Here is a 14134-nt window from a genome sequence, read left to right on the forward strand (position 1 = left end):
TTCTTCATATTTGACTTGCAGAAAAATCCTTTACCACAGTCTGAGCAGCTGAAAGGGGGGTCTTCTGTGTGGATTTGCATGTGTCTCTGTAAAAGTCCACTCCACGCAAAGGATTTCTCACAGACTGAGCAACTGAATGGCGTTTCTCCTGTGTGAGTTATCATGTGCGACTTAAGACTTGACCTGCACATATATCCTTTATCACAAAGCGAACAACAAAACAAAGGTTTTTCTCCTGTGTGGATTCTCACGTGTGCCGTCAAACTTTCCCTCCGTTTAAAACTTTTCTTACAGACTGAGCAGCCGAATGTTTTTTCTCCGGTGTGGATTATCATGTGTGTCTTCAAACTTTCCCTCCGTTTAAAACATTTCTTGCAGACTGAGCAACTGATCGTTTTCTCTCCTGTGTGGATTCTCATGTGTGCATGTAAACCTCCACTCTGTTTAAAAGAACTCTTACAGACTGAGCAACTGAATGGTTTCTCTCCTGTGTGGATTCTAATGTGATCCTCCAGATGTTTCTTTTTGCTAAATCTTTTCCCACACTCAGAGCAGCTAAATTTTTTCTTAGCAGCACTGCATCTGGAATCACTGACAGCAACATCACCATTTTGCAGAGGGTTTAAACCTGGCTGATGTTCTTTGGTCTCGTCCCAATCTCCACTGTTATCAGCCTCAGGTTCAGAGTGCAAAGCCTGGTCATGAGCAGCCGGTTGTAAAATATGGTCTGGATGTGCGTTCCTGTCTGGTTCTGCTCCTCCACAGTCCTCTCCATCATCTTCTGTTCCCATGTGTTCAGTTTGTCTTTGTTGAAGCTGTGAGGACTGAGCTTCCTCTCCATCATCTTCTTCACTCTTCACAGGGACAGGAGTGAACAGGAGCTCGATATCAGCCTCCTCCAGCCCTGGAAGCTGCTCTCCCTCCTGACTGCTCCACAGTTCCTCCTGTTCCTCTTTAATGTGTGGGGGGGGCTTTGTGTCCTCCTGGTCCACACTGGAGCTCCACTCCTGCTGCTCAGGGGGAACCTCTTCTTTAACCACCAACACCCGCTGGACGTCTGCAGGAAGCACTGAAACACACATTGAGGAAAACTGTGACTTCATGCTATCTATTGGTGTAACGCTGACATTCCACTGGCAGCTAAAATAACGGCAGAGCTGAGCATTTTAAACCATTGCCTATGAGAACAGCGGTATGAGTGAAGTCTGCTGACGGCGGCCAAAGTGCCCCTGATGTTCACCGCTCTCCCAAAGTTGACTCCGAATCAACTTTTGGAGAGGGGTAGCCAATGAGAGGGAAGACTCGTGAATGTGCCTCCAATATATTATCCTGTGTATACACACACACTATTTAAAAATTCAGTGCAAATTAAAAGATTGACCAGACAGTTGGTATTCCTGGTGAGTTTTTATACATTGGTTTCAGTAGTAGCATTGTAGCAATGACAACAGCTGGTTGCTAGCATTACATAACGTTATTTGAACTAAACGTTTAAGCAGCAAAGTGTGTGACTGGAGGAGAAAATTTATATATATATCTCACATTTTAGTAAATATTTCATTATATCTTTTAATGGGAAAACACTTAAGAAATTACACTTTGCTACAATGTAAAGTATTAAGTGTACAGCTTGTATAACAGTGTAAATGTGCTGTCCCCTCAAAATAACTCAACACACAGCCATTAATGTCTAAACCCCTATCTTAAATTCCCATAGAGGCAGGAAGATTTTTATTTTTAAAGGCCAGTTATTTCATGGATTCAGGATACTATGCATCCTGATAAAGTTCCCTTGGCCTTTGGAATTAAAATAGCCCCCCAACATCATCACATACCCTTCACCATACCCCCACATCATCACACACCCATACCTTGAGATTGTCATGGGGTACTTTCCATAAAATCATTTCTCAATGCAAATCAAACTAGCTATTAGGCTAACCGACATAAAACCATGCCAATCTCTAGGTATGGTGAAGGGTATGTGATGATGTGGGTCTATTTGAGTTCCAAAAGGCCAAGGGAACTTTATCAGGATGCATAGTATCCTCTATCCATGAAATAACTGGCCTTTCAAAATAAAAATCTGCCTGCCTCTATGGGAATTTAACATAGGTTTACTCACTTTTGTTGCCAGCGGTTTAGACGTATTTTGAGGGGACAGCACATTTACACTGTTATACAAGCTGTACACTTAATACTTCACATTGTAGCAAAGTGTAATTTCTTCAGGGTTGTCCCATTAAAAAATATAATGAAATATTTACTTAAATGTGAGGGGTGTACTCACTTTTGTGAGATACCGTATAACTGAAATAAATCCAGGGCATGTTGATCTTGCTTCGTAGTACAGGCATCAGGTAGTCAAACTTCCCCGCGTACTTTTCCCAAAGAAAGCTTTTTTCTAAACACCGATTGGCTTTTGCTACTCATCTCCATGTGAATATCTCGCAGGAGTGCAAATATTTCAACTCACCCAAATTTGCGGTGTGGCACAAATGAGTCTGACCGCGCCACTCGCGTCTTTGCATTCACTTGAAACGCCTTGGTGTGAACATGCCATAAGTGGTTCACCAATCACAAATGAGTGGGCCAACCGGGCAATCAGAGCAGACTGGGCTTTTTGGGTAGGGGGGACAAGAGCCCAAACAGAGTGTTTGAGAGAGGGATGCTGCAGCAACGGGCAGTGTGAAAAAGATAATGTGTTTTTTGAACTTCAGAGAATCTAAACCTCATCTTGTAGACCCCGATAATACAAATACGATGCTGAAAAAGAGTGAAATAGGGGCTCTTTAATTGTTTTGATTTCAATTTCTCTGAAAGTCCGATGAAAGAAATGCTGAATGAAAGATTGTGTTCAGTTACAGGAGCAAGAGGAACAGAGGGCAGACAGGAAGTGATGTCATGACCTCAGCTCCCCTAGTCAGGGGTTTTCAAAGTCAGACACTGTGGCGCTCTTCAGATAAAACTAGAGACAAATGCACCAACCAACAACTTACTTCTGTTTGGGGATAGTCATGCTTTAAGTTGTAAAACTAGAGTTCCCATAATGCTCCGGGAATGTAGACAAAAAGTACAACGTTGCAATGGATTCAGTGAGGTAGCTGTAGGCTACCAACTTGAGCCCCTGATTTTTTGGCCAAAAAAAATTCTGCCAAATCCAAATACCGCAACCTACTCCCATCCTCAGTCCATTAACACAGTAAAACACATTAATGACGTAAACAACGTCCACCGCAGTGTATTTTTCATTTTATTTACCTGAAGTTGCTGCATTTTGGCTGGTGTCTGTAGAGTCCTTCATGAACAACTCGTATTCTTTCGGATGTTTTATACGCAAATGTCTTAACAGCGGCGATGTTGTGTGTTGTTTAGGGTCCTTGCCACCGCGAGAAAAATCGGCATTGCAAATTGAACATGTAGCTCGACTTGAATCGCCTTCTTTTGACTCGAAGTACTGCCAAACAACACTTGTTCTGCCCGAGTTGTTGAGTCTCCTGCTGTATCTGCAGCTCCGCAGCGGGGCTCCTCCATCACCTCCGCCTCCTGCAACCGCCTTCACCTCCGTAGATGGAGCCACTGGCGGAGAGAGAGAGAGAGAGAAAGGGAAATCGGAATCAGATGGAGAGTTCTGTGACTTCCGAGATGTTGCTAAACTTTTATAATTTTGGGCATTTCTGCCTTTATTGGACAGGAAAGCTGAGACATGAGAGAGGGGGGGAAGACATGCAGGAAAACTGTCATAGGTCGGCTTCAAACCCTGGACCTTCTGCGTCGACGAACAAACCTCTGCATATGTGCGCTACCAACTGAGCTAAACGGCCACACAAAATTGCCGTCTTTTGACTGAAAGTACCGCCAAACAACACTTTTTCTGCTCACCAGTTCCATTTTCACTTTCTCACAGCCTACTGCATTCAACGGTCCACCTACGTAAACAGCTTCCCGTCGACCAGCGTAGTGCAAGCGTAGGGTTTCAGTGGAAAGAAATAGAATTTAGAATCAGTCTGTTAACTTTATGTGAGCACATGGTTGGGACTTATGGTAACATTGAACTTTCTGTTAGGATCGTAGTATGGGTTTCTGCTGAACCGTACATTTTATTTGACAAACCAACCACATTTAGTTGACAAAACACAGCTACACATCCGTTTCATCTTCTAGTCTGGTGTGTTTTAAGGCGCCGACACCCTAACCCAGAGCCGATAATCGGCCGTCGGACAATCTGGCGAGGTCTGTGACTCGAGTCTGTTCGGCGTGTTCCGTGCCGTCTTCCGTCTGAGGGGCCGTCGGCCTTTATTTTGGCCGACCTGACATGTTCAGTCGGAGACAGGGCAGTCGGGACTCACACCGAAATGGCGAGGGGAATGAGCGTGACTAGAGTCTCTCAAAATCTGAGGAAAATCTTTTAAACTGACCTTTGTTGATCTGAAATGAAGACCGATTCAGCAACTTGCACGGCCGATTTCTCTCATCAAATGTTTTCAGAAACACTTTTCGATGAACTATTTTAGTCCAATATGAGATCGTATTCTGAACGAGCCGCCATGACAGTCTGGCTTTGAACTTCCGGAGAAAACAACCCCATGTGACGCGTTGGTCCAATCAGCTGCCGGTTTTCATTTTTTGGGCAACAATACAGATAAGTGCCGCCTGCTGTTATGGAGACGTATTACGTCTCGTCTCTTTGGTGTGTTCTAAGGCACTTTTTGGACCAACTCAAGGAGACTGATCAGTCCGACTGGCTTTTCTGCTGATGGTCGGCCATCTGGTTGGTGTGTAACTGCCATAACATGTAAATAGTTATTTATTTATCATACTGTATGAAACACTGGCTTAGTTTGGAATTTCTTTCGCATCCAAAATAAGCACACCGTTAAGGCTGATTCATACTTCTGCATCGAATTGACAGCGTATCCCACAGACCCTCCCCCCCCCCCTTTGCGTTGAGGCGACGCAGAGTGCAAGGACTGTGATTGGTCAACTCGTCCTGTGTGTTGATGGTTGGTGTTTCAAGCAGCCTACTGTGGGGAGTAGCAAAATGCTAGTTCACTGACATATTGTGGTTACAATGACGGGGTTATCCATTTGTAAAGGGTCTATATGTCGGGAACGTTTTGAAATTAGCACTTTGTCGGCAAGCAGTACTTTGTGGGCAGTTGTGCTAAAGTTTGCTTACTAACATAACATAAACTGGCTGGCAGACACCTCGCAAATAACCTCAGACTTATCACCACGTAGGATTAATTGTGGATAAACCTACTACCCGGACAGACAAAATTGCAAAACAAGGCGCAACATGTCCGTCCTGAAATGGCGGCCACTTCGACGTATCGCTCAAACCACTACAGAAATCAAATGTTACTTTTATCTTGAAATCCAGATGTAGTACACACCATGGGCCTGTTGAACAAAAGTAGAATGGAGAAATCCAGGATAACCGAAAAAGCGCAGCTTGATTTGTGATCCGCTCATCGTGGCTTAATTGGTTGCACGTAGAGGTGGGCGATATGTATTGTTTAGACCAGTGTTTCTCAACAGGGGGCGTTCAGAAGATGATGGGGGGCGTAGGAAGCAATATTTTGGAAAGGGGGGCGTTGAGGTGCCGTTGGGGGGCGTTTGTTAGAAAGCTAGTTTAAACCAAAGATTCACAATAACAATACATGTTTACACTTAAACTACTAAAGAATAAGTAGTCTGCAACATTAAAAGCTGCCAGTTTACATCACTGCGACTGGACGAGACGGGTATCCTAACTTCTCTGTGCTTCTGTCAGCTTTGTTTGGCGCAGCTCCGTGCTGCCTTCATTGAAACGGGACATCAGAGCATCGTCTTAAATGAGCTCTGTAGCTACTACGTGAAGCTGCGTTCAGATTAAGGCGGAGCAATTTTATCGATTCTGCGATATAAAATCGATATTTTTCCCCCAAGAAAGTATCGATTTTTATGCCGCGAGTATCGATTCATAAGTCCTATTCAAATCCCCCGTGTTTACCCCCGTTGCAGGAAGAGCGATTTGGTAAGCCAGCCGCTAGTGTCGCTGTAGAGCAGCCGACGTCAACTGGCCCGCCGCCAAAGCTTTTAGTCTGGCCCGCAGAGTAATCAGGAACTCACAAAATGTAAAGAGGAAAAAATGCGTTCTGTTATTTATCATTTCAAGCATTTAGAGCAAAAACCCAGCCCCCTGTATTTACATCTCTATTCACATGCCGGGATTCTCTAGCCTACAGCGATGCCTGAGCTCCACACACACGGCTGAGCCGAGATGTGTGTGCGTTAAAACACACACACAGCTGAGCCGAGATGTGTGTGTGTGTGTGCGTTGAAGGTTAAAACACGCAGCACCTGACTGGGAACGATACAGAGTTACCATCGGCGGCTGGGGCAGATGAACTCACGCTGGTCTCTTTTCTGTAAATAGGCTCCAATTAAACCTTCGTGAGTAGAAAGTCAATACTTTGTGTAGACCGGCATCAACATGTAGAAAGCGATATTTCAGTCTGCTCAGTCCACCGCGCAGTTTTACGCTAACACAGCTCTACGCTAACACAGCTCTACTCTACAAATAGCGAATTTTTACAAACAAGCTAAAACAAAAGCTGTCGGTTTGTAGTCTAACTGTTTATCTTAGGTTGCCGGGAATCTGGAAATTTTGACAAATTCTTGTAAACCTCACTGCTGGCTGAACAAACCAAACTCTCCGCTAGAGCGGACCATCTGGAGCTACTTAATATGCACGTGAATGACGCGATCGTTATGTTCGAGTGATGATGATGATGATGATGGTTGTATTATATTGCAACAACATCGTTTCATTGCAAATGAGGCATACGTGACGAGTAAATAGCCTGCTTATCAGTCCATTCATCATTAAAGCTGGGCTTCTGGCTTTTCCACGTCAACTTTTTGCTTCAGCCTCTTTGACAGTGACATGTTTACCTGACAACAGCCTTTCTGCGAGCATTTTCCACCAATCAGGATGCTGCATACTACAATAATGTTTCCATAATCACAGACTTTAACTATCACTCCTCAGTGAACTGCCTCCTAATCTGAGATATTAGGGAGTTTCCATGTGTTTTAGGAGTTTGCTCACACTAATACATGTTAAAAAATAGTAGCATTAATTCAGTAAGAAAGTGAAAATTTCAAACAAGAATAGGCGTATTAGGTGTAAATTCATTTTATTTTCTTTATTTGAAAGTCCGGCCGCCAGAGTGCTTAGAAAAATTCTGAAAAAAATGTAGTTGATGATCCCTGCTGTAGACTCTCTGTCCAGTCAGAGACATATAATGTGTAATTGACGTTTTCAGTTCAATTAATTAAATCCAAGTAAATGGAACACTCACAAGATGTCACCAAAATCACTCGGTCCCCGTTAAATCTTTCAGAAAATGATGTAAGTGTATCGAAATATACCGAATCGTATCAAATCGTATCGTTGGCTGAATATCGTGGTATATATCGTATCGTGAGCTGAATATCGTGTATCGTAAGATTAGTGTATCGCTACAGCCCTAGTTCAGATAAGAAGAAAAAAGCAATCTCCGCGACGTCCTGTTGTATTCTTTAACCCCCCCCAATGTAGCACAAGTAGACTTTATATTTCACAGTAACAGTTTTTCGTCAGATGGTTTATTAAACACAACGTTTCCTACTGTACCTGAATGCAACTTCATTTCACGGAGAAAGAGAGAAAGAAAAGAGACGTGCGAGAGAGATTGACTGTGCTTTGTTGTTTGGCAAACATTTAGCTGTTCCATAAACTCGCGGGCAGTTCAGGGCTTGTGTTTGGTGTTTTAAAACTTTCTTATGGAAGCGTCAGGGACCCTGATAATGGATAGGGGGGCGCTGGCACAAAAAAGGTTGAGAACCACTGGTTTAGACGATAATATCCAAATTGTTGTCTGGACGATATGCAAAATTGGGATATCGAATATTTCATAATTTGTACAATCCGACCCCCCAAAAATGAAAAGAGCTGAAGGAAGTTAAAGAGAAAACAAATAACGCACACTATAACCTTCTAAACAATTATATGTAGCGATTTTAATACTGTAGGGGTTTGTTTGACTGTATTTTTTGTACAAAATCACGATCGTCCCGCACGAGAGTAAGCTGCTACTAGTTCTTACCTGTGTGTTATGACGTTCACTCATGTCAACAAAGATGGCGGCGCGCGACCGTGCAGCGCCTCTCCTGTCGGTGTATATTTATACAAGTACGTACAGCCACACTGAACTAATCAATACAGGACCACGATACAACACAGCCGTTACGAGAGCCTTCCAGGCGGCTCATAACATCCCGGAGGATATAGCCTGATCGAGCCCTCCAGGTTGTTGTCGGCGCTAGCACGCCGAGCTAGCTATCTACCGGCAGAAGGAGAAAATAACTCCGGCACGACCAGAGGCGGAGTACTGCATTTTTTTGCACAATGAATGGAGTACCAACTGCAGGATCGTTGCCCAGCACGGCTCACCTGACCTGGAGCCCTGTCGGTAATATACTGACCATTTTATTTACTATGAAAACAGCACACTGCCGTCTACATAGCCCCCGATGCTAACGTTAGCACAAGTTTGCTTCACTGCTAACCATAGTGAACAAAGTGCAGCGCGATCACCTCATAACACACAGGTAAGAAGTAGCAGCTTACTCTCGTGCGGGACGATCGTGATTTTGTACAAAAAATACAGTCAAACAAACCCCTACAGTATTAAAATCGCTACATATAATTGTTTAGAAGGTTATAGTGTGCGTCATTTGTTTTCTCTTTAACTTCCTTCAGCTCTTTTCATGTTTGGGGGGTCGGATTGTACAAATTATGAAATATTCGATATCCCAATTTTGCATTTCGTCCAGACAACAATTTGGATATTATCGTCTAAACGATATATCGCCCACCTCTAATCCCCACTTAAAATTGCCCAATGACACGTAACAACATACTTTCTATTATATTTTGAATTGTCACCTGTGTTTTTCTTCAAATTAAAGTATTTCCATTGTAAATTGGTGCATAAAAAAAGTGTATCAAAATACAGGAAATTAAGTTGTTGATGCTCAAAACATCCCCCCCTCCCCTATGATCCCCCAAAGGCAGATTATGGCCAATATACAGTAAAGTACACCCACAACAATAAATTAGACTACACCACTGCAGTAAACAGTGTGAGAGGTTGTTTACAGTAACAGATGTTTGTTAGATGTGAGAAAAGAAGCGAAATAAAGTCCCAAACAACAGAAACACTTAACCGTTTCAGCGCCGTTCACTTACCGTAAAGATCCGAATACAGCCGCTCTCCTGTTGCGATGAAAACGGCGTCCATTCGCTCCCGTTGTCCCTCGTTCTCCTCTCTTGAACGACAGAGTTCCTCCTCGTACTCTGCTATCGTTGCTTCAAACAGCCCTAATATCTCTTCAGCAGCCGCGGTTAGTCGCTGCTTCACCATCGCTCTCAGCATCCGGACTTTAGACATCTTCACACTATCACAGAAACCTTTTCAACACGCAAAACTATCTTTAGTCTAGCGCTTTGTTTGCACCGATGCTAAGCTACTAGCGTGCTAAGCTAACTTCAACAGCTCCGTGGCTCCCGGGAGATGAGTGAGAGGTAAACATTCAGAAAAAGATGAGCGGCACAGAAGTCCGTTCAGACAGGATTATCCGGACATATAGAGGCTCTGCTGGAGCTCACAAACACACCAAAACGACCCTACTGTTTCTACTCACGTTTGTAGCCATATTGCTCAAATGTAACATCCGGTTTGGCTGCAACTTGGTGGGTAACCTTCAAAATAAAAGCCCATAAACTCATAAACATAATCTTTCATTATTCCCATTTTAAATAACTTTATCTTTGTCAAACAGTAAGTATGCATTTAAAGCAGTAACTATTTTTAATTAGTAAAAAATAAATGTCTTGACAATTCAAGTTACCTTGTACCATTGATAGATAAACATAGATACTGCATTGGCCGCTGTACTGTGTGTGTACTGTGTATTACTGTGTGTGTACTGTTTGTATTACATGTGTGTCTATCAAGGCAGGAGGTCTGTCCACAATTAAAACAATAATTTTTCGGGTGAATTTTTACCTGAAGGCCAGATATGTGTTTATGTTACAGGATACTTGCTTGAATTAAAAATGCCTTGTCTGGGTGACATTAGCTGTAGAGACCAAAACCGTTTTCTTGTACCAGGCTGTAAACATGTTTAGATTTTTTTTAACATGGGGGTCAATGGCGATTGATTTAAGGAACTGTAGTTCAGCCCTTTCAATTAATGTACATACATGACGAACTTCATTTTCAGGATCTTACTGAAATATTACTCATCACTTAAGTAACAAGTACTTTACCAGAAAATACACACATTGACTTTAATGGAAACCTATTGACTCTGCAGCCTTTCCGGAGCGGATCCGCAGACCCTCCGCAGTTGGTGGAAATTGGGGCTAACGCAGCACAGACTCGCCTGCAGCAGAGCAGAGAGGATGGTGTTGAAGGCAGAGCTGAAGTCCACAAACAGGATCCTGAGGATGAAATGAAGAGCCATGTTGACTGCGTTGTCTACAGACCTGTTGGCTCTATAGGCAAACTGCAGGGGGGTCCCTGAGGGATTTGAGGTGAGCCAGAACAAGGCGCTCAAAAGAGTTCATAACCACAGAGGTCAGGGCGACAGGTCTGTGGTCATTTAGTCCTGTGATCCTTGTTTCCTTTGGGACTGGGATGATGGTTGGAGGATGGAAGCAGACTGGTACGTGGCTTTTCTCCAGTGACTCTGTCCAAGTGATATATACTGTAAATAAACTTTACTTACTTCAGGGGTGTCAAACTCATTTTCACTAAGGGCCACACTGGAAAAAGAGAATCACACCATGGGCCAGACATGTACAGTTTATTTGTTTTTGTTCAGACTTTTTTGTGGCTTTCTCGGACATTTGTCACCTTTTTGTAAAGACGTTGCTTTTTCCGACATTTTTGTACGCTTTTTGTCGCGTTTTTGTTGACATGAAGCCCTACAACGCTGCTGCTCGAGTCCTCACTAAAACCAAGAAAGTGGATCACATCACTCCAGTACTGAAGTCTCTACACTGGCTTCCAGTGCCTCAAAGAATTGATTTCAAAATACTTTTACTGGTTTATAAATCACTAAACGGTTTAGGGCCAAAATACATTTCTGATCTGTTACTACATTATGACCCACCCAGACCTCTCAGGTGGTCTGGGACAGGTCTACTTGTTGTCCCCAGAGTCAGAACTAAACAGGGGGAAGCAGCGTTCAGTTTTTATGCTCCACATATCTGGAACAAACTCCCAGAAACCTGTAGGTCCGCTGCAACTCTCAGTTCTTTTAAATCTAAGCTAAAGACCTATCTTTTTGATGTTGCTTTTCTTTAAATAATCTATTTTATTAAGTTTAATTTCTTATACTGCACTGTAACTTTTATTCTTATACTGCACTATCAATTTTATTCTTGTCTTTTAATGTTTTTAATTTGTTTATTATTGTTTTTAATTGTTTTTCTAACTGCTCTTTAATGTTTTATGTAAAGCAGTTTGAATTGCCCTGTTGTTGAAATGTGCTATATAAATAAAGCTGCCTTGCCTTGCCTTGCCTTACAAAAGTCATCAAAATTTTTTAGAATTTAGCAAATCAAGCAAAACAATGATATTTTTTTAACAACAACCTGTTTCACAGCCTGAACGTGAGAACTCTCTGATTCTGGGGGAATTCCTGAGTCTCAGAGTCGGCAAATCTGACATATTCTGCGTTGAATGACACGTAATTGCATTTAAAAAAATACTTACCAGTGTTTTTGGTTTGGCGCACAACTAGGCGGGCCAAAATGTATTGTGAACCCAAATTGATATACGGGCCGGATCTTAATCTGCAAGGGGACGGATTTGGCCCGCGGGCCTTGAGTTTGACACATGTGACTTAACTTGCTTACTTACTGCCTGTCAACGTCTAACATTATCTCTATAACATTTTATATTTTTATATACCGTAATACACCTATTTGTTTTTGGAGCCTGTTTTGAGTAAACAAGTTTACCTAGAAGAGCTTTTCAGCCCTTTTAAATGTAAATAAATAAAAAACCAAACATTAATTCATTGAATTAGAACTTATAAGTGCGAGTCAGCAGCACATCCCATTGTGCCATTATACCACAGCTATTTTTTTAAAATAGGAGGCAGCTAGATGAAGTTGGGACCCCACTGCATAAACGTAAGACAGTTTGGGTTTTTTACTAGTTTCCAACACAAATGAGCAGCTTTTTAAAACCAGTAAATTGAAAACGTAACCTAATAGGGCTAAAAATCAATGGAGAAATGTTGATGTGGAAATTGTAAGGGTTAAAGATCCCACATCGGCTGCTTCTGGCTTTAGTATATGCTTTCTATAACTGATGATCTATAATCATGTTTTACAAATGCCGATTTTATATGTATGTTTTTTTATAGGCCAGTTGATTTGTCATATTTACACATTTTAAGTAGCCTATAAGATCATGCTTAAGGGTACTTACATAGATAGCCTGTATAATGTTTCTTAATGTTATTTTATTTAACCTTTATTCAACCAGGTAAGCCGATTGAGAACAAATTCTCATTTGCAAAGAGGCCAGGCCAAAACAAGGGCATAAAACGTGCAAGACAACATAGAGTTAGAATTAATTACGCAAAATATAAACATACAAAATACAATAAAGAGTCTACAAAAAAATAGAGATCAAATATAAATACTGATTGTAGTACAGAATCCGCATACAGTTTGTGCAAATGGAAAAGTGCAAAAAAGCATTAAACAGATATCAAACAAACATGACAGAAGTGCAGGTAAGAATGTGCCACTATGCAAGGGAGCATAAGAGACAATAAAGTGAGCGTGTGTTTGTAGCTCAAGGCTCACTAATATCATAAATAAATCTGGGTTAAATGGCTCACTGCACTCACTAACAGCAGCACATTGATGTTTGCTGATCTGTGGCTCATTAGATGGTCAGTTAGGACCATCTAGGGGACAGACACTAGAACTCTATCTTCTGCAAAATTTACGATCGATCCGATACCAAGTAAATACAGGGCCAGTATCGCCGATACCAATACTTTTGAACAATTAAGGTGCATTTTGAGATTAAGACTGAAAAAAAGGCAATCTTTTGTACAGTTTAAGCTTCAATTGTTATTTTCTTTTTGGAGTTAACTGTCAAAAAATGCTTACATATGGATTGATTTTAATAAAAGTTTTGTTTTGTTGCAGCTCTGACTCTGATTTTCATTAACAGGTGAAGAGAATCTAATGCAGTGGTGTAATTCAAAACACTTTATAATATGCATAATTTGCATGGATGTTAATGTTAAAACAAAACAAAGATGAACTGTAAAAATGTTCTACAACAACATATTGTATTGTGTAGTATTAACAGCGAGGTACTGGCAACTCAAGTTGCCTGGTAACTTCTGCAATTTAAATAGAATACAAGATCATGTTGTAAACAAGATTGCAATTAATTGTTGTTTTTCTGTTAACAAGTAATTGCTGTAATTAACACACAACACAAACCTGTACAAGGGACCTTGTAATATACTGTCATTTGTTTCCACAGTAATTAACAGCACTTTTACAAGACTTTATTGCCAACTTTTTTGCCAGGTATTTACTGTAAAATGTACACTTAAATTCGTAACAGTGTGGATGAATCATCAAATTGCAAAATCTGAATGAATTCTCATGACCTTGAAGACCTTTGGATTATTAATTAATTTAATTTATTAATGAGGTAAAGTTTTTTCCCATATTATGAGAAAAAGCACTTTTCTGGGGATTTGGGGTGTTATTTTGTGTCTCTTGTGCTTCCACACACATACAAACGTGGGAAAAAAAACATCCACGCTGTTTTGAGTGAGATACAGTTTCTGAATGTGTCCTGCCTTCAGTCTCCTGGTGAGCTGGTCAAAATCGGCAGGGCTGTCTACGTCAATTGGCCGAAACATTTGGTGTGTGCTAACCACTTTAGCTAATACCACATCAGCTAGCTGTTTCTCCAACTTCGGCTGCAGACGAGGGACATGTAAGTAGTTCTATACAATTTATTTTGTAGATTAGGCTGAACTTGTGTGT

At 41.5% G+C, this 14134-nt stretch overlaps 2 protein-coding genes across 2 annotated transcripts in view; both read right to left on the reverse strand.

Moving 5' to 3' along the window:
- The window catches only part of LOC114568720 (oocyte zinc finger protein XlCOF6.1-like), a 1660-nt gene extending 797 nt beyond the window's left edge, over positions 1-863 (reverse strand). Inside the window, exon 1 of the mRNA XM_028598372.1 lies at positions 1-863. This exon is cut by the window's left edge and continues 797 nt beyond it. Coding sequence (XP_028454173.1) covers positions 1-791 — 791 coding nt within the window. The 5' untranslated portion in view covers positions 792-863.
- Positions 1-9763, reverse strand: part of LOC114568719 (uncharacterized) — a 32740-nt gene extending 22977 nt beyond the window's left edge. The window contains exon 1 of the mRNA XM_028598370.1: positions 9357-9763. Coding sequence (XP_028454171.1) covers positions 9357-9482 — 126 coding nt within the window. The 5' untranslated portion in view covers positions 9483-9763. The remainder of the gene's footprint in view (positions 1-9356) is intronic.
- Positions 9764-14134: the final 4371 nt, after the last annotated feature.

This window comes from Perca flavescens, chromosome 14, assembly GCF_004354835.1.
Source record: "Perca flavescens isolate YP-PL-M2 chromosome 14, PFLA_1.0, whole genome shotgun sequence".
Taxonomy (NCBI): domain Eukaryota; kingdom Metazoa; phylum Chordata; class Actinopteri; order Perciformes; family Percidae; genus Perca; species Perca flavescens.